Here is a 27,878-nt window from a genome sequence, read left to right on the forward strand (position 1 = left end):
TAAGAAACCTTCTTCTTACTTTTAAGTATTTTGCGCCACTTGGTGAGGGTATAAACACCCCAACATTGTTTCATTGCGACAAAATGACAACTTGATTGGTGTTAAAATAAAAGTATAAAATAATAAAAATGTCCTTGTTTTATTTTAATACAGGAACTGCTTGGTTAATGTAAGAGAATAATTTTCTGGTCCTTTTTATAAATTTACATCTTCTCACTTAATGTTGAAATAAATTATTCTCTTTGATGGCTTCTTAAAAAGTAAGCCACAGTATATAAAAAAATTAATTTAGATTCAATGTCAAGATTATACAAAAACAATAATACAAAAACTAAAATTAACTTCAAGTTGTTTTCCAGAAAGAGGTTGAAAACATGTTGATGTCTCTCTTTTCCAACAGTAATTTTTCTCTGCTTAGTACATCTCCAAATATAAATTTAATCGGTGGAGTTTTGACTTAGTGCAGTGAATTTCAAAACTGTCAAAGGAAGCAATAAAAAGTATTGATGGGATAACTCACCAGTTCACTAACAAGAGGGATAGGCCTCTTCTTGCGGAGGTCTGGCATGCTGTCGATGCCAAATGGTGTGTTTGCCCTTCAGCGGACAAATAACAGAAAAAATACATAAAAACAGAATAAACTTTGTACCGTTCACTCAAGCAAGCACACATAAAGCTTTACAGACCCTGGCTTGGCCCACGGCTGCTTGCTGGGGTCACCATCTTGCGTTTGGCTCTGAAATAGGAGGTCATAGGTCATGCATTAATTAAGTTAAAAGCGAAAGTTTGATTGAAGGAGAAAGGAGCATGCAAATGCAAAAGCATAAGATAAAAAGGAAAGTGAATAGCAAATAACAAGAGGGAAACGTTGAGACTAAAGTGTGTTGGTTGAGTTTCAGTTCTGCATGCCAAACACCTTTCAATCAATCATTTTTATTGATTTGTGAATATTTACATTGAGCGAGATGATGAAAATAAGATTTCTATAGAATATTCTGTTATGGACAACATTGTGTCCATCAACGCTACTTTTAAAAATCAAGTAGGTATAATTATGGGTCTGCCAGGATCAGTATAAACATAGCAGCTGCAGAAGAAAATGAACCACAGAACAAAAAGATAACTTTAAGACGGTTGGTTTTAAGGTGACCTGATCTCCATCTTGACTTCCATCTGTAAAACAGCGAGACAGAAGACAGAAGACAGAAGAGACAAAAATAGTCATTGACCAGCTTGATTCATTGTGTAAAAACAACAGCGTTACAGTTTAAAAGCGGCACAGACACTGAGTTTTCCTACAGATGGGGTCTGAGGTCATAAATGTTTCATTAACATGTATAATTCATCATGAAAATGACTCCTAATATTTTCCCCGATCCCCGGTCTTTAACGTCCGACTTGATTTCCGAGGAGATAATTAATGTTTTCTAATTCTGCAAATGGATCGTGCTGACGCCTTGGAGAGGAGCAAGGGAGTCCTGAGTGGCAGCTGATGCATTACTCACAAGTGGGTAGAAATTATCATTCTAGAATAGACCACGGTACAATAAAATACCCCGGGGAACTTTAGATAAAAAGCAATAACTGCCCATCTCTAAATGGGTACCAGAGACGCTCCCTTTATCTGGGAAAATCACACTAACAGAAATGATCAAAGACCTGGTGTCAAAAAAGGTCAATCAATCACCTATCAGAGCCGCAGACAGGTAGCAGTAGACACATGTACAGCACTGTTCAAAAAGTTTTAAAATGACCCTATCTTATTTGTTTTTCACCTCCTAATAGAAAAAGTTTCTGGTAATCTTTTAAAGTGGCTTTGATCGATAGATTGCCAAGCTTCAGTCCATTCCTGACCCTTTTTAGAGATTTCTCTTTATTGTTAAAGCCAATTAACCCCGACCTTAGAGGCACCCAGGCTTTAAAATGCTTCTATAGATAAACCTATTTTTGTAAGAAGCAACTCTCAGCTACAGTTTAAATGTGGTAGATAGTTTAATCTGTCCTTCACTTGACCAGTGGACAAGATTCTGTCCTGATCGGGCGTAAAAACTGAAGATGAAATGTAACAGGCAATCAAAAACTTTAAAAGATTAAACAAAACCACAACAAATATTGCTAAAGAGTTGTAAACTCCTGCTGTAGGTCTATATGACTGAGATACCAAGATGCTAAAGATCACGGAGTGGTGGGGCAATTTCACACGTTCCTAGTCTCTCTGGTTCAAAAAGGTTACTATACAGAGGGTAAATACAACTCAGCTTTTAGCAATCACAAAGACAGGATGACCAGAGGTTGAAACAATGGCTACCTTGTTCCATTTCCTCCTGGGAGAAGGTGGACATGGTCATACTGACAAGGCTGCGTCTGGTCTCCCTCTTCTCCCGTAGAATCTGCTGAAAACTCCTCAGACACTTCAACTTGCGTTCATTGATCTGGGTCATTTCTGCTGATGACTCTGTTGCGTCTCCCTCTGGTTTGACCTCCGAACCTCCAGAAATGTCAGCTGCAGGCTGCTGTGGTTCCTCCAGTGCTGCAGGTTCATCAGCATGGATTGAGGCTGGAAAGGACTCTGCAGTGATGTACTGGGAAAGCTGATCCTTATTACCAACATCTGCTGGGTCTTTCGAAATCTTTTCACCTAAGTTATCTCCAGGTAGGTCTGTAAGGTCTTTGACTAAAGAGTCGGGATCCACAGATGGTTCTTCAAAACTTGGTGGGATCTTGTTCCAATAAGGAGGACTTTGGCAAGTCTTTAAGGGCTCCAGTGCAAGGCTTTCGCTGGTTTTCACAACTAAAGGCTCCACTGAAAAGTTATTAGTGTTCTGAGTAGTACTATTTTTGGACAGATCATCAAAAGCATGAGCAGAAGTAACATCTTCATGGAATTGGTAAGAAGTCTGCTCTAAATATTCCTCGTAGGATCTGTTTAAAGGCGACTCATCAGAAGGCATTGATAGTTCAAAGTCTCCAGGATTTACCTCAACAGGTCCTTCAAGTTTGCGTAGCGCACCCCGCAAAGCAGACCTGAAATCAAGTACAGCTCGCCCCAAGCGTTTGACGGTTGAACCTCCAGCTGGGACATCTGAAGTACCAGGATCAGAGAGTCGGTTTTCCCAGCTTCGACTGCTGTAGGGTCTTACAGCGCTGTCTCCAGAGGCACCTGAGAGTCCCTCTGTCCAGGTCATAGCAGAAGTCTCTTCGTAGGTTAAATAGGCTTCGGTCTCACTGTTTGTTGTGAAGGACAGATCATTTGTTTGATCAAACTCAAATTCCTCTGCTTCACCATCATGCACCTCAATCGAATGGTAACCTGAACTTTGGGGGTAGGACAAATCAGTAGAATATTCATACCCAACGGACGAGCTTCCAATGCTGTTAGCAGCTGGATCGTGACTCCTGGACTGACTCTGAGGCCGTCTCAACCGTGACTGCCGTTCCTTCCTGCTTGAAGTGCTGGCAGGTGAGTTGTAATGCTTTCCAGAGCTAACAGAGAGAGGATCTGAGCTTCCTGTGGATGACTGTAGAGATGAGCCATATCCTCCTGCTCCTCTGTAGTGACCCCAGTGTCCAGCTCCTTCACAGTAGTGAGAACTCTTTCTGGCAATGTCCTCTACAGTCCTATCCCTGAGGTAAACGCTATCCTTGTGCCACTTTGACTCCCTGCTAACACTCTGTGGGGGTATAGTGTTAGCCCATTCTCTCTCATCACCAGCTCGTTGCTCTTTTCTTTCAAGACTAGATAACTGCCCTGGTAAGTCATACTCAGACTTTGAACTATGGCCAGAAGACAAAGAGCTAGTGCTGGGAAAATCTTGGCAGTTTCCATGGTCAAGCAAACTTAAGCTAAGATTTCTTGCTATTGCACCTTCTGGTATATCTGAACTATGATCAGAAGTATCGTCAGCGTCCTCCAGTTCCTGATGATCAGCTGTTGAAACAATTTGGGAAACCTTAGACCCTTCTGGCCTTGTTGGCAGTCGGACCCCATGTATACTGTGGTGCTCATAATCTGGCTGAACACAGTCTAGATCTGACTTTGCTACTGGGCTCCCTAAGCTACCATAAGCACTGACAGGCCGCCTACGTGTGGCTGATCCATCTTTACTTCCCGACCATGTACTTGTACCGCCTTTGTTGCTAGAACGAATGCCTTCGATTTCCAATAAAACAGCATCTACACATGAGGATACCTCCTCAACTGAGCCCCGCACTGAGCTCAGGTAATCCCTGAGGTCTGAGATTTCCTCTTGGATCTTGTTGATGCCCCTTAGCTCCTTCAGAATATGGTCAATGATGGCACTTGATGTCTCTTCTCTATCTTCATCATCTTCCAGAAGTGTATTTGGTAAAGCTCTGTTGAAGTTGTAGTCCAAACAGTCACCAGCAGAATATGGTCTTTTGGGCCGAATGCGAGGGGAAGTAAATTCTCGTGTTCCTGATGCAAACTTTGTCCCGTTCATGTCTGGGTTGACTGGACTGTAAAGTGGGATTGGTTGGATGTCCTCTGGAGGTTCCCGGAGTCCACTCTCGAAGGATATCCGTTTTTGACTTCCTTGGGATCTGGAGCTTTTATGTTGTAAAGTGCAAGGTATTCTAATGCAGCCCTCTCTGTTCAGCTCCACTTCTCCCACACATGGAGGCCCTGACACCACCGCATGTCGTTTGATGATTGAAGCTTTTGGGGGGAAGGCTTCAGCCCTTGGGGTAACCTTCGGATAAATGCTTCGGAGCTCTTTTCGACTGTCAGGTGCCTCCACCTCCTCTTCCTCCTGATCAGTGCCTGGATAATAGAGGTGGGATTCGGGGACATGGTGGTCTGCAGACCCTTGCAAAAGGCGATGAATTTTGCCACGGATAACCAATGCTACTTTGGGATTTGGAGCTCTCTTTTTAGGTGGGTGAGTTTTGGATTTTGCCCCACTTTTAGGAGAAACTCCTGCTCCATGTTGTCCATTGAAGCGATTTCTGGAGAACATTTTGTCATGAAAGCAAATTATATTCACCTAGTCTCCCACATTGTTGGTGGGAGATGTAGTCAAAGTTCTTGCAGTACCATAGTTCAATATTAAAATGTTTCCAAATAGCTAAAAACCAAATGTCAGCAGTCCATAGCTAAAGAGAAAAGAGAGAGAATAAAACATTATCCAGGTCACTTTATTACTTTGCCAACACCTGAGGTTTAAATTGCTCTTGTAGTTATCAAGTAAACAAATTCCAACAAAGATGTAATTTGTCAAGCTTACAAGTTTAAAAAGCATTCAAAGTACTGAAAAAATGCAGATATTTTGCAGCTTTTACTTGGGTTTGTGCATATATTCTGGTGTTTTATTTACAACACATTTCCCATCTTTGCCTTGAAAACAAAAAACTACTTCCTAACATATTGATGTAGGTTTTAATGAGTAACTGGCCCTGCTCTCCTTTTGCTTCAATGCTTGAGTTTTTATCACATACCATAGTTTGAGTTGTTGTGGTCTCATGTCTCAAAGTGTAAATGTTTGCAAAACCATCCAGAGAGCAAATAACGTAAAGGTTGGAAAGACAAAAGAGGATCCTTGATTTGTAACCCTGATAGTTTTATGTTCTGGACTGAATAAACCTTCAGGATGAGAGATGAAAAGCCCGGTTACCTTCCACTTAAGCACTTAGGATTGTACTTTAACGTCAAATGACATTACAACATGTAAAGGTCGGGCTATAAACCATCTCCAGGTTGAATCGACCTCTTAGAGCTCAGTGACCACAACAGGGCAGATGGGCCAAAATTAATTAAACCTAAAAGCAAATTTCATTGGATGAACATTTAAGGCTTTATGTTCAATGGGAAAAAATTTGTTTTGGTCGGGCATGTTCCTGTACCCTCAGATGTAACAAAGAACCCATTGCTGTTCAATTAAAATTGCAAACATTCTTGAATGAACGATGAATTGTAAACTGAAGAATGTAAAATGGCTCCTGGACATCTGGACGTAATTACATTTCCAGAACCTGGATTCCCACGTGCTTACGCTCAGATTTCTACCTCACAGGCTTACGCAGATATTCAGCCACAGACGCCAAAACAATCACAACTTAAAGTTAAAACACCTGATAAAAAACTAAAACAGAAACTATTGATTTACCTGAGAAGTTTATAATCATCAAATCTTACATACTCAGTCGTTTTTTATATATTTCAATAAGCTTCAATCAGTTTGTATCACTAGGTCTGTAATAAATCAATTAATCAGATGATAAATTAAAACAAGTTCAATAATTTTTATTTGCATGGTTTATTATTTTTCAATTTTTCTCGCTCTTTCTACCAAAAAGTGGATTTTAAAAGTCTTCAGTCTGCTGTTTTGGTCTCTAAAGCTCTACAGAAACACAAAAGTAATTCTAAAGTAATTCTCGGTTGTTTGTTTATTTTTTCTGATGAACTTTGTACCCGTTTTTTTGGGATAAATTACTGGAAAACCAAACTACAGGTTAAAATGCCACTTTCATCACCATTAAGCAATAATCTAAAAATAGAGAAGTTGAAATTTAAACTTTTGAAGTTTTTATTAAATAATTTGATTTTTTTTCTAGCAATTTTCAATTTTACAAATTCAAAAATGGTCGAGATTACTCTCAAATGTTAAGTTTTTGGGTGAAAATTAAAAATTTTTTCTATCTATAATGGCCCAAACATGCCATCGTGGTCATGAGGTCATGAGGTTTTCAGACATTAAACAACCTTTTCAATCTGCATTTACGTTTTAACGTTGATGGGAACACAGTTAGTGTTAAATAAATGAGATGGGTTTATAAAAGTGTCTTAATCCGTACTGACCAATCGAAGCAGTGATCGGTGGCAACTAGAGGTTAATACTGGCATTCACATATTACTATGAAGATGTAATAAACCGTCTAATGAACGGGCGTTTACACACAAACAGAGGCTCTAATAACCAGAACAGTTTATTCTGAAAGGGAGAATAAAACAATTATGTTAGTGAAATTACAATATTTTCCAGCTTAAACGGCCGTAACAAAAGCACTTGTAGAGTCGACTCCAACTATCCGCCTCTTCACCATGGAAACTGCAGCTCAGCCTGGTGGGCTCTACAGAGCTAAGAGCTCTTCATTAGACCAATAAGACTTAAAAAAAACCAAGCAAGTGTAATTAAAAATAATGACCAAAGCTTGAAAATGAAGCTTTGTGTGTGTTGGAACATCTTGTGCTCGATTTCTAGTGGCCGCTCCTGTTGGTCACAGTGGACTGACCTGTATCCACTGCTGCCTCAAAAACCAGAAATTAACCTGAATAAATTATAAATTATGTCCTGAACTCTTTCGATTTGGATAACCAAAGTGTAAACGACCTTTTCTCTTTCTGAAAATGGGCTCAACACCTCATCTTGTGCCAGAATCAGTGACTTTTTCCCATTTTTACCCCCTGCTGTGTCTGGTGGGGAGCAGCTGGCTGATGGCAGGTTAGGAAGCTGCATCATCGCCATCTAAGCCCGGCTGATTAGTGAGCTCCAGGGAGAACGGGCCGACGCTCTGCCCAGGTGCCAAGGCCTTTATCCACACCAGCACCACAAACCCCCTGACCCCATTATGATAGGAAAACCTGCAAATTAGGGATGTAAGTTATCGATTATGAGATCATCTAAAGTTGATAAGTGAGCATTTTCTTCAAAGCCTCTTGTTTCAAGATGGCCGACCGCCTTTTCATAACATAAATGGATACATTTTTCATTTTATGCCGAATAAAAAAATTTAAAAAACATAAAAGTTTGACATTATTTTGTGTGAGCTGTATTAAATACTGACTGAATAAACTGAAAGTTTTGGTTTTCTTGCATTATTAAATTTAGACATATTTATAAAACATAAACAGGAACCTACGAAGGCATATTAGGACGCCAGAAAATTCAAACTTTTGGAAAAAAAGAAACAAAACCCCCACCCCTCAAAAAAACAACAATGACATTTCTGAGCTTGAAAAGTTACAAATTTAGTAGAATTTTTTTTTTTCTTTTGAAATTTTGAGAAAAATCATGGAGATTTCTGAATCAGAACAGTCGAAAATATTTTACTTTTAGAAATTTTCCACATCTTTGAAATGTTTTACTTTTGATACACAGCAATAAAAGAAAGTCTAAATCAGTCGTTTCTAGTTAGTCGACTGCACAATTGGGTAATAACTAGCTACATACTTGAGAAACTTTTTAGAAAAAATTTAATCTTAGAAGTATTTTTACTATGCTGTTTTTTGCTTCAGTAATTTTCTTCCCACTGAATGAAAAACAAAAATGTTTTAATCATTAATTCAACAGACACACACCTGCAGTTTTTGTTAAAGTTTATAAGTTTTTTATTGAAAGAAACTAATTTGGAAAAATTTCTTTTGTTTTTTGTTACCGATATGAATTATTTCATTTTGGTTCTTAAAATACCATAATTTCCACTTAACTTCATATTTTTGTCTGATGACGCAATTTATAAATATTAAATGATTGGTAATTTAATGAGCAGACTTTTTTCCAAATGCTTTTTTACTCTTACCTGATGATTAATTTCTTTGACACTTTTTTTTTACTTTTCCCCTTTAACTTGAGTAAAAATGATAAAGTAGTGATATTGTTACTTGAGTAAAGTTTCTGGGTTCTCTGCCCGCCTCTGATCGATTGGAACAAATTTTAATCTAATAAACAACGAATCGACATTGAATTAGCATCGCTAATACGATTAGAAAGCATATGTCCTTCATATTATTCAGCTCAGTGCATTTTTTCTTTTTATTTACATCTTCTTCTTGGCAACAATCCCCAAATAATTTCAAGTTGGACGGGACCCAAATGGAGGTGCTTGTACTGGGGGAGATGTTCCAAGTGTCTGCTCTGGTGCCAAGGCTCATCTCGGAGATTTGCTCCTCCGTCTCGTTGGGAACAGAGCAACGCAGCTCCTATGCATTCATGCTGCAGAATAAAAGCAGGGAGGGATGGGATGGGATGGGATGTCGGCTTGTTTGGCCGTTTTCCAAATAAGCATCTTTAACTTGCTGGAATGAGCACTTCCCAAATTACAGTGGATCAGGTCGATTACTCCCCGTTCTCGTAACCCGCCTATTAATAAAACCCTGTTGCACTAGAAAAGGAAAACTAAATTATCGCCTCATGTTTTAAATCTTCTGATTTCAGAACATCTTTCCTTTTCACAAGTGGAAGTGTTATAACTTTCCCGTGACCGCAAAGCTCCATAAATTCTTGGCGATTCAGGATTTAAATAAAGGTATAAAAGTTGAAGTGTGTTGGAAGAATTAAGTGAGAAGCTTAATGAAAGCTTGTTTGGCTGTAAGCCTGGAAGACACTGAAGGACGGAGAAAATGTTTGATTAAAACCGCAGGTCAAGCTTTTAGAAAAATCACAAATCTGCCAGCAATCCTTGGTAGACATGATGTGTTTGTTGTTTTGGGTTCGACAATCCCATTATGAGTTATTATTAATAAACCGAGTTTACAGAGTGAAGGTCGTTCTTACAGATTCTGCTTCAGTCCGCCTCAATATTTGGTTTTCAGCTAATGGATAAAAGGTTTGCAGACCTTTATTCAGGTCTGACTACAAGTTGTTTCTCATCCACTAACAGCATCACTGGAAACACTGAGTCACACGGCAGCAACTTAAAGCATCTGGAAGAAACAGAGACGACTTGTTGGAGTTTAAACTGAGATAAAAAATGGAGAAATATTTCAGACTATGAAAAGAAACCACTTTTTGAGGCACTGTCTACAGTTGAGACCAGATATTTAGACAAACTGAATAAAAAGACTTTTTTTCCTCACCAAGTTAAATCAGACAAATTTTTTCTTGTTTTAGGTTAGTTTGAATTACCAAAATTATTTATATTTGATAATGTCAGAAAACACAGAACATGTTTTGGCAACGTTTTTGTAACAGAAATTCAGCAGTTCACAAACATTTGGTCAGAATCGGGCATAATCGTCTTTAAACAGTTTGAACCACAAAGAGGTTAAAGGACAACAACGTCAACATTTTGGCCATCACAAAGCCCCGATCTCAGAGGCATGTCTGAGGATGATGGGCTGCAAAATACACCAGTTCTGTCAGGAAAAACGGACCAGAACTCCAGCAAACTACTGTGAGAAACTTGTGGAAGGAAACCCTGACATCATCCACGGTAAAGAGGCGCTGCTATGTATTTCCCAGGCACATAGCGCCATTTTATAGCGCAATCAAGTAACTGTGATACTTCCGGTTGTTATAAAAATGCTACATATGTTAATTATGACTTAAAAGAAATTTGACATTGTAATTTAGCGCCTTGAAATTGGGCCTCTGTCTCTTTAAAAACTCCTGCTCTTTCTGAAACTCCGCCTTCAGGAAGTCATCACAACATGGCTCCTCTATTAACCCTTTAGCAACCTTTTTAGCAGCGTTTCACTGAGAAGTGGCTCCTATAATGAGATCAGCAGATCCACCAGGTGTTTGCTAACTGCTGCAGGCTAGTCTGAAGGAGCTGCTCTGTGACGCAGAAACTTGGAAGCTGCATCTCTGAGGAGGAGCTGCATCTCAAAGGCGGAGCTAGGTCCACCCAGGCGTTTTGGCAGTGAACGGTTGCCATGGAGACTAAAGGATTTCTCAAACATACATGAATGAATCAAAGCAACACGCCAGGTGTGTTTATGACGAGGGAATCACATTATAACATGATGTAAAGTTCCAAAAAGTCAATTTTACATAACACTGTCCTTTTAAAGATAATTATCCCTGATACTGACCAACACTTCGCTAAGTGTTCTTGCTTTTAGCAAATATAAATTATTTTGGTCATTCTAATTAACAAGAGAACTTTGGTCTAATTTAACTTCAGGCTTTTTTTTATTTTTGTATGCTGATTTTTTTTTTCCAAATGAACCCTCTAATCTAAGAGTTCTTCCTCACAACCACAGTCATCATCATCAGCTGCTGGTTTTAAAAAGTTTGAAAGCGTTTTTCTATAAGTCACACGAGTGAGAGAGGCTGATTTTAACAGTCGGGCTGCAGGCAGGTCACCATTTCCACCATCTGTTTCTTCCCTTTGCTCCTCATGAGAGCCTGGATTTATTTTCTCCTGTTGCCTTGAGGCTTCAAGCCTCATTTATAAAAGAGTTTCCACAGATGTCATATTTGGAAGTAAAACTATTAAATCGCCATTAATCAAAAAGTTATAACTGGATAAATTACAATAACACATCTGCCGTCTCTATAAACTACAAACTTCTCTTTAAATGTATTTATTATTTCTCATAGGTCTGTCATGATAACACATTTTGATGATAAATTGTCTCAAAGTAAACAACAGTTATATTGTTGTTTTGAGACAATTTTCAAGTAATATAATGTAATAATGGGATAAAATGGAAGAAAACATTCTTAGCTTTAAAATCTAATGAACATTTAACAAAGAAACTCTAAGACATTTGAAAATTATCCTTAAAAAAAGGCTACTAGAGACCAAACCTGCAGTTTTTTTTGGAAGAGAGGCAACAAAAGAGAAATTATTGAGCTTGTTTTAATTCATCATGCGATTAATCGATTATTACTTATTGCGACAGTCCTAATTCTCACATACTGACTCTGCTTTGACCTTAAGCAAAGCAGCGTTTTTGTAACTCCAGATGAATGATGAATTCATAAAGCTGCCTAAGAAATTGTCCTTCCAGGAATCAGATTGAGCTCAACAATTTCGTCAAAGCCTTTTTTCGTAATGGCTTTCTCTCTGCCTGGTCCAAGCCTTGTAAAAGCTCCGCAGCAGGTTTCCTTTTCAAAAGGCTGTACGTTTATTGATCCGCGTTTTAAATGCACTCCTGTAACCAGGCAGACAAATTCTGGTTGCATCCAGTCTGTGAATCATAAGGAACCTAAAGCGGACGACAAACTGCACCGTGTGTCTGCATTACACAGTGGATACATTTAAAAACTCCAACAATAATGAAACTATTGTGCAGTGAAGATGTTTTTCATTTTGCTAAACGTGTAGAAACCTGGATTGAATATTAAAATGTACAAATGTGCAAAACAGCAGCTTAAAAGTCAGTTAATCACAAAGTTCAAAACTCAAATCCATGTCTAGGTTTATCTAATCAAATGCATAATTTAAGTAAAAGCATTCAGAACTTCAACATGAGTTGCATTTAGTGACATTTAGAAAACAAATGTAGTTGCAGCAGCTATAAAAATCTGCAGTCTTCTGCTATTCTGCTAAATACGGCATCTATGACTATCAAAAATCAGAAAGTGCATATTTGCTTTTTGTGCAACAAGCATGAAGTTATGTTAGTGACAAGGAGTGCCTGATAAAAAGTAAATACGGCCGTTAGGGGAAGGTTTAATTCAGAAGAAAAGAATGACAGCTAGAAGAATAGCAGGCAGCTGGAGGAGAGGAAAAGAAAGAGCCAATCCAGAAACAAAGCCCAGCAACAGCTGTTCGACACTGAAGCAAAACGGATAACAATGACGGCTGGCAATTTTACCGAGTAAAGAGAAGGAGACAAAAGAGATCCAAAGATTAATTTCTCTCTTTACCAGCAAAAGCTCATGCAGAATTAGTACAATTCAGAAACACGGCGGCCAACAAATGGTGGTTGTGGCTCCGCTTGGCCATTTTTACCATCAACAGTTAAAACACAAAGAGAGAAAAAGGTGAACAGTCGAAGGTGAGCTAGGCTAACAGAAACAGAACCGTTCAGCAGTGCTTGGATAGAAGCATTTGGTTCCAGAACCAGAACCAAACATGGAGAAGCAGCATTCAGCTTCTATACACCACAAATCTGGAACAAACGTACAGAAACAACCGAAACACTGAGTTATTTTAAATCAAGGCTAAAACCTCACTTATTTTAATTTATAAGAACTGGAACAATAATCAACATATTTACGTTTATTTGATTATGACATCTGACAAAATGTAATGTTTATTGTTTGGCTCATATTTGGTTATTCTGCTGTTTTTATGGTGTTAAAATGCCTTGTTGCTGAAATGTACTATAAAAACTGGCCTAGAAATAAGAAATACCGCCACCTGTAGGTGGGAGTAGGCATCACTCAAACCCAATGTTTCATGAAAAAAATGCAAGGACTGGATTGATTTTGTATGAAGTGCCACAGAAACTGGAGCTACTGATTAATATGCATTTCATAAGTGACACTGAATTCAGTCTAATGTGGCGTCATGCACATCACACCAGTTCAAACGAGTTTCCTGCCAAATTTATGTTTCATACGTCTGTATGAGAAATCCATTCAAGGGCCCTAATGCCTCAACCTTGGTGTTCGGCAACATAAATTCAAACGTGTTCTTCTTAAAAACAAAGTCATGAGTCGTCAAGTACAAAGTTAATGCAGGCAGATGTTCGAAGCACCACTTTAGCGGGATCTTGCCTGTGAACGGAGCACAACCTTAAGTTATCCTGAAGAGCAGCATCATCACTGAAGAGCGGCTGCAGTAAAACAGCGAGTGGATTGAGTCACGGCTGAGTGGGGCGCTGGGATTGCTGTCACCTTCATTAGCCTAATTCTCCAGCACACCACTGTAATTGATTTACCACCACCACTCCACCTCTGTTCAGTCATTTTTCAAACACAAACTGCTCATAAGCACAAGAAGAGCGTCCTATTTCTATAAATATCACACCTAACTGCACCATTTGGGTGTGAAGTGGAAGCAACAACTTTTCTTTGGGATGAGCAGGAGCAGAGTACATTTACTTAAGTGCTGCACTTTGGAATTACGCCGTTGTCGTTGAGTGTTTCTAGATAAGCTGCTGCTTTCATTCAAACTCGGCATCGAGACGTTTGGAGAAACTAAAAATAACGAAAATGTTTGTTTTTATATCGTTTTCTTATGCTGAAGTTTTCGCAGATGGTGTGGAGTTTTTGTAACGGAGTAGTTTCTAAACGTTAATGTCAGAAAACTACAGCAATGTTCTTATGTTTGAACATATTACTTGTACTTCTGAATAGTATTTTTAATTTCTCAGAGGTGGGTCATGTGGCCAAACATTGTACTCAAGTAACAGAAGAAGAAATGACTCAAATAAAACAGTATTTGGTAAAAAGTTTACTCAAGTACTGAGAAACTGGTCAAAACCAAAATATAAGGTTAAGTGGAAATTTGGTATTTCAAAGATCAAAATGAAAATAATCCACATGAACATCATTATAAAGTAAAACCAGAAAAAGCAAACATTTTCCCAAATCAGTTTGTTTCAATATAAAACTGATGAAACTTTAACAAAACCTGTAGGTGTGTCTTTAAAACATGTTTGTTTTTCACTCCGTGGGAAGAAAATCCAGAAATGTTATTTACATAAGAGTAAAAATACTTCATAGTAAAATTACTCAAGTTCTCACCAAAGTAAAAAAAAAAAAAAAAAAGTTTAATACTGCAGTAAACAGTCAGTATTAAACTGTCTTACTGTCCACCACTGCATAAACCTGCAGTGAGGGAAACGCTGGCAGAGCCGTTCAGCAGCCGCCGTGCCGGAGCGAGCGGGGGGAATGTTGGGAAGTGGAAAGTGTAATCACTTTCCCGAGCAAATCGAATGAGCCGGTTCTGTGCCTTCTCCTTCATCCCAGCCCGACTCTCCCTCCTTGTTTCCTTAAATGAGCGGCTCTTGCATGAACCGCCGCTGGCCGGCTGCCATCGGTAACCCGATGCGAATGACAATGGGCGGCCTCCTGAGGCTAATTGATTTAGGTTTCGCTCAGCCATTTAAGAGATGCCAAACAACGATGCCGCTTGTTGTTTCGGCCAATTCAGAAAAGAAAAGACGGAAAAAAAACCTCTGGTTTAAATGGAAAGTTTCCTCCTTTCAGGCGACTGATAAACGGGTCTAGATCTCTGCCTGAAGCAGCTGCTCAATCTCTTGATATTGCTCGTCTTTTTGTTTGAGATTTCCTAATCGCTGTAATTTATTGAACATTATGGAAAACTCTCAGATTTTAAAACTATTCTTCTGGCACATGGAAGACAAGAAAAACGGGCCGACTCCTTGTTGTGATTGTTGTGCAATTTGCAATAATTTTGTCATTTTCACTTTATGTTTGAAGCAGAAGGACAGTCAACACCATGACTTAGCATCTCAGGGCTTTGGATTCTCCAACAATGAGAGTTTCCAACGTACAATCATCCAGCATTTCAGACGTAATCTGTCTGGTAACTTATTAGCATTTTATACATACATTCTGACATGTTTCTTCTTTATTGTGTCCAAAAGTTTGCTGCTGCTGCAATCCAAGTTTCCAGCTTGTCTTCTTTGGTCAACATCTTCCTATTTTTTCCATAATTAATCTAAAATGCATGTATTTGTGTTGAACTGTTTTGGTACAGTCAGTGTAAAGTGATAACTACTCATCCAGACGAGGAGATGCGATTTTGTCCTCTTCTTTACAGCAGAAAATTAGCAGATACTAATCTAAGCACATGCTAAGATGAGTAAATGTTGAGCATATGTCGCTGAAATTACTTCTTACGACCTTCTTAAGACCATTATGAATTGAATGTATGTCCTGTATCGTGACAGAAATATAAATGCATACATATATATCTGATAAATAAATAACTGGTGCTAAAATTGCATTTAACCATGATGGATGGTTTCTGGCTAGCAAGAAAGCTAGCCAGGGCATATTAGCAGCTAGCTAGTGGTAGATTGAGCCCTCTTGAGTCACATAACGTAATGAAGATGTCAGCAAGGACTCAAACTTTTGCATGACAGAAAAGAAAAGAGAAATATAAGACATTAAATAGTCCTCCAACTGCAAAATTTAAGGCCCAGGCTTACGTTTTTAACATGAATTTAAGACTTTTTAAGGACGCACAGAAAATGAGTAGATAAATGTACTTTCTAAAGTATCCTCACACCAAACTACTGCAGGAATGGCTAATATTCATGACACAAAGGAGGTGGAAGAACCGGCTGCTAGTGTTGGATCAGCAGTTTCCCAAGTGGCTTTCAGATTCTGGTGATAAACCAAGAGTGGTGGAAACTTGACAAGACCAACGGTCATATCATGGGAGTACAATAATGGCATTACATGGTTCATCAAACCAGACTAGAACTGGAGTTTAAACATGTACCACCTAGAGTTCAAACAATTTAAAATGAGTTGGTGTTTACCAAGTTACAGTAATTTATTTTGTTTTTGTCAAATTTGGAGAAGTTTCTCAGTTTTGTACCACCATATCATTTGGACAATGGTCCCTGCAGGACACAGTCTCCCTCCATCCCTCAACTCATTTAATGTTGCGGTAACACGGCGCACAGTGACCACTGTTCCCTCCGATTCCTTCATATACCTCCTTCAAGGCGTTCAGTCCATTAACCACCTGTCAGGCTTGTACTAAATCACATATATTCACCAGACTTGTACTTTGCTCTTATTAGGCCATTATTTATAAGTTTGACTGCGTTCATGTATTTGTGATTTGTTGGCCTAGAAAGTCCAGTTTGTTTATGGAGGTGTGAATGCATAAATGAACTCTGATGTGGACCAACAAAGAAGTGAACTTTGGTCCACCTAAAACCTCGGTCTCCGTTTGGTTGAAGTGAACAAGGGTGCGATTTGAATGCATATGTGAACGCCAAATGGACCAGAAACCACTCCAAAAGCAGTAAGTGGACTACAGTGCAGGGCATTATGGGTAAATGCAATCACAACAAACATGCTAACTTGCGCTAGAAGGAGAAATGGCTCGTGTTTTTTTTTTTTATAACCAAAGACAACAAAAATCCTACACCGGCTAAAATCTGGCATTACTTCATTTTTGTTTACATTTTGTCTTCTTCAGAAGTTTTCAAGTCGTTTTCTTTAGTGGTTTTTGATGCAGCGCCCCCACAGGCGAGGAGGGAAACTGGTTTTTCTATTAGTTAGGTTTGTTTGACATGGGGAAAACAAACCATAACTGAAAATGTAACAAATATTTCAAATTTTGTCCCAAATCTAACCGAGTCTAAAGAACTATCAGATGTGAAAACACCCTAAAAAAACTACAAACACATTAGGTTTTCCTGCAAAAACAAAGTCCTATAAAGTTTTTTTTTATCTAGTTTCTAATGCAAATCTCTTGAAATAAGACAAAAGTAATTCATAAGTAACTTTTCAGGAAGATCTAAGAGCTTGTTTTAAGTCAATAATCCATTAATATTTATGAAAAAGTTCTTCTTGCAAGAGAAATTATCTGAATATTTCACTTATAATAATCTAGTGAATAAATAAAACAGCCAGTGGAACCAGGACTTTTTCATCAATGTGAAAGAAATATTCACCTAAAACAATCTCCTATGCCTTGCTAAAGTTACTTATAAGTTAGTTTTGTCTAATTTCAAGTTTACTCCAATATTTACACTAGAAACTAGATTTTTTTTTTTAAACTTTGTTTTGGCCATTACTGGTTCAATTCACTCCATTACCAATTTATAATTTTTTTTATTATTTCTGCTTCATGAGGAGAAAATCCAGTCACCAAAACATGCAACACTTTTATTTAACCCAGGGGTCCCCAAACTTTTTCCTGTGAAGCCACATAACTTTTCCCTTCTCTGGTGGGGGGCCGGAGTCAGTTTGTAACAGAATAAGTGTTACACGTTTATCACCTGCGCTGCCGGAAATTGTTGCCGGGGTGCGCGTTTCTCAATTGATTTTTACCCAGAAAGCACATGGGCAAAAACCGTTAGTGAAACGGTCACTGGGACTGACTAGTATATATTTCATTGAGGGAAACCTGGAATGCGGCGTTCATAACAAACACGCGTGTTCATCTGCTCTACCGCTAAAAACAACCGCACTGACTAAATAACATAAAAGTTCAGCAGTTCCCTAAAAGTCCAACAGATGGCAGCAATGCGCCACGCAAAACAAAACACCCACAGTTTACAGGACACACTTCCTGCTAAAGAGCCCCCTGGTGGTTGAAGAAAAATCCACATATAAACCGGACAATACAATATATGAAAAAAAATCTGAATGTTCTCTGGTATTGTTCAGGGGGCCGGACCAAATGTGGCGGCGGGCCGTAGTTGGGGACCACTGATTTAACCGGTCGTCTTTTCCAGGAGACTGAACAATAACTAAAGAGCTACTTCCTGCTTTACTTCAAATTAAAAGTCTCAAACCTATATCTTCAAGTATATACACTTTGTATCTGAGATTTATGAAAAAAGTAGCTTAAACTAAAACTAAATAGTGCTCCAACACAGATTTCACTTTGTCCAGAAATATCTTGACATTTTGCCACTAGTGAGTCAGCATCAGGTGGAAACTGGAATTTTAAATGACTGTGTCCTATATGTGGCACATATAAATGTCAGTGTGTCCATTGAGTGAATGCCTGCATGGCTTAGACTTTCACCCCTCCATAGTTCATGCACACATTGTTTGATTGATGGCATGGAAATCGTTGTGGCCTTTCGCAGCATCAGCCTCCTTTTCACGCACGTCTGCAGACAATTAGCGATGTCAACAATGGCGGACGAGCTGGAGATTGTCTTCATTGTACGCCGGTCTGAATGTGAAGAGGTCGAGAGTATTTTCTTAGACTGAAATGATTTGTGTTATCGTCTAAACAAGCAGTTAATCTGCTCCATCTAACTCACTTTTTAATTGCTTTTATACTTTTTAAATCAGCAAAGTGACCATCAGTAGTCTCGTTTTTGTAAATAGTGTTGATTCTGTGTTTAACAGACGCAACTGTTAAATAGTTTCCAAAACCAAATCCATTAATCACTAATAAAACCTCTACATCCTAAACTGGAATGCAGTGGCTTCGTGATGACTCTTGCTCTTTAATTTCCTATTCTCTGGACACACAAGTAACCAAATATTTTTTAATATAACTAATTAAATTATTGGTGGAGTTTTAATAACTCTGGGCAAAATATGATTTAATTCATCCGGGAAGAGCTTTGCATCCATCCTGTGATAATAAACAACCTTACACTGAATGTGTTGTTATAGTGTTTTTGAATGTGACTTTACACCAGAGCATGACTGGTAATAAACGGCTTCCTGACCTGATTACAGGTGATTATTTGGGATAAACATGGGGCTCATTGTAATTCTGTTCGGACCAGATGCAATTAGCGCTGCTGCGATTGGTTCAGGTCAGGCGTGTTTTAAAGGCCTCGTTCAGAAATAAACACATGAAAATATACAGACGAATCCTGGAGACCAATATACAAATCAGAGCATTTTCTGAAAAATAATAATAATAATAAATCAAAATTAAACTAATTTGACTTTATTAGAATTACCAACTGATAGAACGACTCCTGTTGTGCTTAGAAATTTCATAATCAATCTGTCTGTCATTCATTTTAAAACCAGGAAACGGACCACAGAACAGGGCATTCTGGGTAAATACGGCCAAAATAAACGTGCTAACTACTGTAGCGCTAGCAATTCTCTTTAACCAAAGACAAAAGAGATTCCCTCAGTCTGACACTCCACTTTAGTTATTTTATGAAAAAGGAAGCTGTGTCTTCTTCTGTGGTGTTCAAGTTGTTTCCTTCAGGGGTTCTTGGTGCAGCGCCCCCACAGGCGAGGAGGGGAACAGGCTTTTCAAAGTGTTTGGTTTGACACATTGCAGTTTGAAAGAGATCCACATCAGCTGAAAGTGAAAAAGATTTGCAGTTTTGTTCCCAAATCGAACTGAAAAGTACCAAACTACCAAGTATGAAAAGATCATAAAACTATCCATCCATTGTTGGCAGTCGCTTATCTTTGCAGGGTCAAAGGGCACTGGTGCCTATTGGATTGGGCAAGAGGAGAGAAAGAACCTAGAAGAGTCACCAGTCCGGGACATGGCAACGTAGACATTCATTCACACACTTACACCTAAAGAAAAGAGACCAATTAACCTAAAAGTTATGGAGAGAGCATGTCATAGTAACAAAGTTTGCTGAATGATTCTCAAAGATCTAAAATTTTTAATTCTAATAAACATTTAACTCTGGAACTGGAAGACATTTTAAATATCCAAAATAAATAAAACAGCAAATAAAATCACTTATGAAGTCTGTAAACAAAACTGTCCTTCAGAAAAAGGGCCAGTTGGCACCAAAGAACCAGATTGAAGACTTTTGTCAACCAGTTTTTAGGTAGAAAGAGAAAAACGATAAATCGTGCAAGTGGAAATCATTCAGCTCATTTTAATTTATCATGTGATTAACTGATTTTAGCTTTTTGCTACATGTACATTATGAAAGATTTTAACCTTCTTGCTTGCAGGTAGGCCATATTTTCATCCATGTAATTTTGATTTCACAGTGAAGACATCATCCAGACATCCAGGGTGGTTTAATCAAACTTTGGCTTGTTTTAGCAGCGCTGAACTTGTTCGACTGCCTCCATTTCACTCCGCATTGATGCAGTTATCCATGTAAAAACATCCTTTACTAAATCTGAAGTGTTGGCTGCATTACATATACTTTTTTATAGGAGACCCTCACTTCTGTAATACAAATCCAGCTCACTTTTATTTTGAAAGGCACTATCCTGACAGCAGTTTATTATTATTATTTTCATTTTTAAGGCTGCTTCACTTCCAAAAAAAATAAAATTTTAATATTTCTACATGACTCACATCACATCACTTCTCCAGTTTACCTTCAGCAAAAGTCCTAACTTACAGGCCGAGTATTTAGCCAATAAGCCAACAGCACTAATTAATATTTTATGACCCTGAATATCTGAGACTTCCAGCTCTGAAACCTCAACTTGCTACGCGACTGAGGCGTCACGATTAGTGAGCAGTTTGCAGAGGCTGCACAGACTTTATTTTTGGTTTCCATTTTTCTTCCTCCAAGGTAAATGCCAAGTAAGAGCAGCCGGTGGAGGGAATTAGGAGCAGAAAGAGGACAGAATATAAATAAAAATAGTTTGGAAGTGAAAAAAGAGGCGGCTGGAAGGGAACAGGGGAAAAGTTTTGTTTCGTAAAAAATAACTTTTTAGTTGGAGAGTGAGATGGCAAAGAGAGGAAATGTGTTTTGTTTTGATCACACAAAATAGATACAGACTTTTCTAATTGAGTATTGGTTGCAAAATGTTAATTTATTTGACGTCTAACCAGCTCAGAAGAAGCTTGAAGCTCTTCATTTTAGTCTCTTTCATGCATTTTCTGAGAGAACACCTACCTGAAATCAGTCAAACTTTCAGACAGCAATCCAAGCTTCCAGAAAAACACTAAAATCCCACATCAACGCCGACAGACCGACGGCGCTTCTACTTAAAAAATGTTGCGGGAAAAAGCCTTCAAGATGATCCATAATCCGTTTAGATTCATAATGAATTCAGAGACTTTCGTGCATCAAGTGTTGATGTAGGAAAAGAAGAAAAGTTGCCGGGTTTTCCAGGTCTGGGATGTTGACGGGCGTGACTTTCCCTGCACATCCTGAACGACGCTCCTGTTTCTGGATCGCGGCTCTCAGCGTCTCTTCCACCCAGCTCAAACCGCGACGTCTCCTCCTCCTCTTTTTTCTCTCACCGTTTCACTCTGTCGCTCCCTCCTTCTCTCATCCTCCTCTATCTGCTTAATGATTTTTACTCTTTTTTCCCTCCTTCTCCTCCCATTAGCTCCGCTGATCGCAGCTTGTTGCACAGCTGACAGAAGCGCAACATCTCCAGCGCTACCTCTCCTCCCTCTCGCTCACCGTCTCTCTCTCTCTCTCTGTCTCTCTCTCTCTCTCACCTCCTTCTGTTCTTATCAGTTTTCACTTTTCACACTCCAGCTGATACACATATGCCAGAGCAGAGGACGCACATGCACATTACGCATCGATTTCTGCCAGAAATACAGTTAAATACTGCTTTATCAGTGCAACTGGACACCACAGAAGAAGAAAAAATGGATGTAGCTTCAGCAGAAAAAGGTGATTTGTAACGATTAGGTTAGGTGGGACTTTGTTAATCTAGGGGAAGTTATGAGGTAATCTCACGCTGACATACATAACCGTCCATATAAATACTAGATTAAAAATCTTAAAAACATGATAAATTTACATTTAAAACATAAAAACTACAACAAATATACACAATAAAGACTGCATAGCAAAAACAAAATTTACGCTCTACATTAAGTACACTTGAAATAAGACAATAGGTGAAAAAATCTACCAGTGGAACCAGAACATTTTGTCAATATTAAAACATTTTTGACTTAAAACAAGCTCCCACATCTTGCCGAAATGTTCTTGTAACTAGATTTGAGGATGCAAATGCACATTATGCATCGATTTTTACAAGAAACACAGAAAAATACTGTTTAATCAGCGCAACCGGACACCATAGAAGAAGAAAAAGTGGATGTAGCTTCAATAAAAAAGGTGACTGGTGAAGATTTGGTTAAATTATGTGGGATTTTGTTAATCCAGAAGAAATTATGAGGCAATCTCATGCTGACATACATAACCGGCCATAAAAATATGAGATTAAAAACCTTGAAAATAAAATAAAATGTGCAATAAAAGTGCAAAATCTGGAGTTAGGGGCACTTAATTGAAGGAAGAATAATTTAATTATTCCAGATAATGAAATAATCATGTAAAAGGATGAAATCTTTTATTTAACTGAATTATAATCTGAAGATTTATTTTTGACTACAACAATTATGAACAACAAAGGGTGCAAAAACACAAAATCTAACCAAGTTTTTTCTAGTGCAAATATGTTTTTACACTTGAAATAAGACAAAACTAACTCATATGTATCTTTTCTGCAAAATACAGGAACTTGTTTTAAGTCAATAATTCCTTAACTTTGATTTTAAAGAATTGGTTTATTTGCAGATTATTTCACTTGTAACAAAACTTTTCCAATGTTAGAAGTGAAATAATCTGCAAAAAAAGCAGCATTTCCTCACAAAACATTAAGGAATCACTGACCTAATCCGAGCTCCCGTTTCTTACTAAAAAGTTACTTTTAGTTTCATGTGAACTAACATATTTGCACTAAAACTAAAACAGACATACTTGGTAAGGTTTCATGTTTTTGCCGTGAAGGTCTCATATCTGTAACTGGAGGTTGATCGTTTGTGCCTATTTTTATTTTTTTTATCAATTTCTTTTTACTCCACTGGAGATTATTATGTCATAAAAGCATGAAGCTTTCCACGGTTTTGGTCAAAATGTTTCTTCCTTTGTGGCCTGTGGACAGAGATGTGACTTGCGCCTCGTTAAAACGCCATTAGCACAACGGAGCATCAACGCTCCGGCCACTGGATGCTCGGCATTCGGACTCAGCCTGGAAGTTGAGGCTCATTTTGCTCATAATCAATATGACAAAACTAATATGGCCGACATAAAAAGCACAAAAACAGACGACGCCACGCGTGCTGGGAATGAAACTTCGCCCGGAGGAATCATCAGAATAATCGGTTTACGGTTTAATAACAAGCTGCTTTTCTGAAACTGACTGCAGAAAAAAAAAACTGTATATTTTTACTGTGTTGAATTTAAACTGGTTGGAAAAAGAATAAATTGTTCAGATTATGGCCAATTTCTGTGATTTCATTCAGTTACCATGGCAGAGACGTCCAAACCTGTCAATCAAAATTGACAAGGAAAAAATTAAATATAATCAAGCAATGATGTTGCACATTTTCATTAAAAGAAATTTAATTTAATTCTTTTGGGTTTGATATAACTAATTTATTCTGTTATAAGATTTGAGTCACTTCCTTTAAAAATAAAAATAAAAAAAAACAAGATTTTATTTTGTTTTGTACTTAATAATTTCTATGGTTAAAAAATTACAACTAAGTTTGTATCATTTTTGATTTGCAGTTGTGGGCCGCACAAAACCACTCCAAGTGCCACAAATGGCCCGTGGGCCACCCTTTGAACCCCCCCATGTGCTGTGGGATCGAACGGCTCCCGTTTCCAGACGGAGCTGGTTTGTCACCACGCTTTGTGAAAGATGAACAAAATAAAACCAAATACAATTTAAAACGGCCTTGAATCCTGAAAACGGAAGAAAACACGAGTTTTTTCTTTTAACAATAAAATCGACTGCAGAAGGTTTTGCAGCGCAGCTCTGTTCCTGAACCAGGGGTGTCCAAACTTTTTGTCACAGAATTACTTACAGGCCAAAAATTATAAAATTTTAGCTGCTCAACAATAAAGCATAAAATAATTAGACATTTTGTAAGAACTGATGCGTAAATCATTATATGTTCAAAAATTAAAAAGGATTTTGCACATTTGCCTTATTTGAAGAAAAAATTCCATTTTTACATTCAGTCATTTTTTTACTCATTCATCCATCCATTGGTTCATTCATTCACTAGTTTGTAAATTTGTTTGTTCATTTAATCAGTCATCCATTCACTGAGTGGTTCATGAATTCATTCCTTTCTTCTGAATATTTATCCTTTGCTTATTCATTCATCATCTGTTCATTCATTCATGGTTTCATTCATACACTCATCAGGAAAGCTTTCATTCATTCTCAGTTCATTGGTTCATTCATTTCTTTGTTTTTCACGTTCACTCATTCCTGTGTTCATTCATTCATCTGTTTACTCATTCCTTTGTTCATTCATTCACCTGTTTACTCATTCACTTTTTAATCAAAAGTTTAAACCATTTATTCATTCACCCTCTCACTTTATCAGTTCATTCACACAGTTCTTTTAGTTCATTCATTTGTTCATTTTTACATGTTCATTCATCCCTGTGAAGAAGTTCATTCATTCCCTCAATTAATGATTTCATTCATTCATTTCTTTGCTCACTCGTCTATTAAATCAGGCAAGTATTCATTCGTTCACTCAGTTATTCATTCATTCGGTGGTTCATTGATTTATTAATTCATTCGTTTGTTCATGTTTACCCATTCATTTTTTAATCGTTTAATTCATTCATCTTCTCAATAACGCACTCATTCATCCTCACATTCCTTTCTTTTGTTCTTTTACACATTCATTCTTTTGCTCACTTATTCATCCATTGATTCATTCACTCATTCATTGGATCACTGATTTAATGGTCCATTCATTTACTGGTTTCTTCATTTGTTTGTTTACTTATTAAATCAGGCTAGCATTCATTCATTCATTCATTTCCATCCAGCTTTAGAGGCTTTATGGAGGCTGAGCATTAAAAACGTCACGCAGAGACACTAATTGTGACGGTTCGTTTCTGAACCAGGAAGCAAATCTTTCCCCATCATCATGTGAAAAGATTCTCATCAGGAACACAAATCATAACCGCAGCTTATGAGCAAAACTAAAAACTAAAAAACCCCCTGAGTTCAGTCAATGCAGCCATAAAACTGCCTCAACCCTTTCATCTACCAGCTGCAAATTGTAACAACCACTTGTGTGAAAAGGCAAACAGCAGAAAAGAAGCTAATAACGGCTCTCAGACACAGCGGCAGGCGGAGCAGAGAAGCACATCCTGCCATTGAGGGGAATTAAAGTGAACATTAAATATCTGATCCCACTTTAGTTAAATTCATACTATTACCGTCTCGCGAGTAATAAAATAAAACAGGAGGAGATTAAAAAATAAAAGCAAAGTTCCCTCGCTAACGTTTAGCAGGAAGGCAAACATCGGGGCATACAGACGAGCCCCCCCACAGGCATGAGTTCCACGGTGACTTTCAGCCAAAGTCAGAGCGGCGGGTCGCTCACGGAGCGGCGATGTTAGTATGCTGAGCATCATTCGTCATCACCAGAATAACTCATCCTCCCCTCGGTCTCCGGCTCTCTGTTCTGCTGCTGTTATCATGATTGTTTCTGGGTTTTTTCTTTCTGCTTTATAACCTGAATGGAGATCAATACAATTAAGGCTAGCTTGAAAATCCCTCAAAGCTAATTCGTTTTGAGCCCCTTATCCTGTCAGTTATGTTTAGTGTTTAATTCTTTAAAGGCGCAGTGCAACGTAAAATCAACTGTTTTAGTTTGGTTCCCTCATTAAAAGTGTACCTGGAGCGTTGCTTTGCTCCCCCAATCTCCTCCTTCAGACTAGCCAGCACCAATTAGAAAACACCTGGGGGAAGTGCATATCTACTGAACTCATTATACCAGCTACTTCTGGTAAAAACATTGTTAAAGCTGCAATATGTAACTTTTATAAAAAAATATATATATACATTTTTTGCATATTTTCTGAAACTGAATATGTTATGACTGAATGATATCAGTTAAATATCTCCCAGTGCCAACTAGTAACAACCAATCAGAACCAGGAGGCGGGTCTTAGGGCTGTCAATCACCCTCCGCAAAAAATAAAGCTGTTAGTTACACTTTAAATGTTTCAACTAACAAATTTAAATACTAGTTAAAGACAACACAAGTAAAAACAAAATTAACAAAATTTTAATTAAAATTAAAATGTTAATTATTAAGGGGGAAAAGAAATCCAAACCTTCATGACCCTGTGCAAAAACAGCAAAATAAATAACTTTATAAAAACATAAATGATGCTAGCATGAAGATTAGAAAAGGCAACTAAATACCTCACTCATTCTTCGGTTACCTAGCAACTCACTCATTCTATGGTTGCCTGGCAACAACATGTTGAAACCTGAAACTGCAGCAGCAGTTTCAGGTTTCGCCACTGTGTCTTCCTATTGCTTAAAATAAAAACAACGGCGTGGAGTAAAAACTGTCAATAAGACCAGAAACTACTTAAAAAAGCTATTCCATCCCATCAATATTTTTTCACAATACAAGAAAAATTCACCTGAACTTATTACTGATGATTTGAAATTCAGCACTTTACGTCTGAGTGACTGTAGTCATTTCCCCACCAATAAGCTAATCTTGTCGAGTCGCTCAAACAGCCATCCCAGAATATTCATCAGCTGGTTAATAAACCATCTGCATAATAAGGGAATAAAGTCGTTTTCAAACGTATTTGCTTCCTCACACTGCTTCAGTTCCCGACTGAAGTGCAGCGAAGTGCAGATGCAGTGTGAATAAAACTATTTATATTTAGAGGAGCTAATTGTTTATTTTTACAGGGAGAAAAAGGTGTTTCACTCCAAAATAAACTTAAATTGAAAGGATATCAGAGAATTAGAATTATAAGGATTTGCTGCATCATCTTTGAGTCAAATCAGAATTTTAAACTCTCTCCCAAAGCTTTTGTTTTGAAAATGTTGCCGTCTTGATTTTACATCACTGCAGATGATTGCAGAAGATTTTAGTTGCAAATGAACCGCCCTCCTGCTCCCCTCCTTCGGCTTCAGTTCTCTCTCCTCTGGAAATCTGCCAGACACAGACCACTTAGTGAAACTGACAAAAGATGAAGAAGGATGCAGCTCCTGGCTTTGCTTTCAGAGCATGAAGATTATTCTTAAAAGCTGCGCCACCGTACACAGTGACGCTGCTTTCGCAGGACGAGGAGCTCAGAGTGTCAGAATGACGGCCTCTCTTTGAGAGAGGAATCAAAACGATCGTTTCCTGGTTGAACTGGGGTAAGATGTTGTTTTCACACAGGAACTGAAGCTCCGGCAGTCCCCAGGATTTAATGCAGATAAAAGATAAAAGTTCTACTTTAGAAAATGGATTATCCATCCATCCAAGAAGGTTGACTCCATTTATGAAGATCTATCCATCCATCCATCCATCCATCCATCTATCCAAGGTCTATCCATCCATTTATGAGGATCTATCCATCCATCCATCCATCCATCCATCCAAGAAGGTCCATCCATCCATCCATCCATCCATCCATGGTCTATCCATCCATTTATGAGGATCTATCCATCCATCCATCCATCCATCCATCCANGATCTATCCATCCATCCATCCATCCATCCATCCATCCATCCATCCATCCATCCATCCATCCATCCATCCATCCATCCATCCATCCAAGAAGGTTGACTCCATTTATGAAGAT

The 27,878-nt window shown here is 38.2% G+C and overlaps 1 protein-coding gene across 14 annotated transcripts in view; it reads right to left on the reverse strand.

Moving 5' to 3' along the window:
- unc13ba (unc-13 homolog Ba (C. elegans)) overlaps positions 1-27,878 on the reverse strand; it is a 144,217-nt gene that overhangs the window by 61,863 nt on the left and 54,476 nt on the right. For 13 of the 14 annotated variants that reach the window (XM_017306831.1, XM_017306837.1, XM_008417733.2 and 10 more), the window contains 2 exons: positions 687-736; positions 521-596 (listed from right to left, as the gene is read on the reverse strand). In XM_017306831.1, the coding sequence (XP_017162320.1) occupies positions 521-596; positions 687-736 (126 nt within the window). Of the gene's footprint in view, positions 1-520; positions 597-686; positions 737-1,150; positions 1,174-2,308; positions 5,113-21,163; positions 21,683-27,878 lie in introns of those variants that run through there. The other variant, XM_017306836.1, reaches the window with a different exon arrangement.

This window comes from Poecilia reticulata, linkage group LG9 (genome assembly GCF_000633615.1).
Source record: "Poecilia reticulata strain Guanapo linkage group LG9, Guppy_female_1.0+MT, whole genome shotgun sequence".
NCBI classification, from domain to species: Eukaryota; Metazoa; Chordata; class Actinopteri; order Cyprinodontiformes; family Poeciliidae; genus Poecilia; species Poecilia reticulata.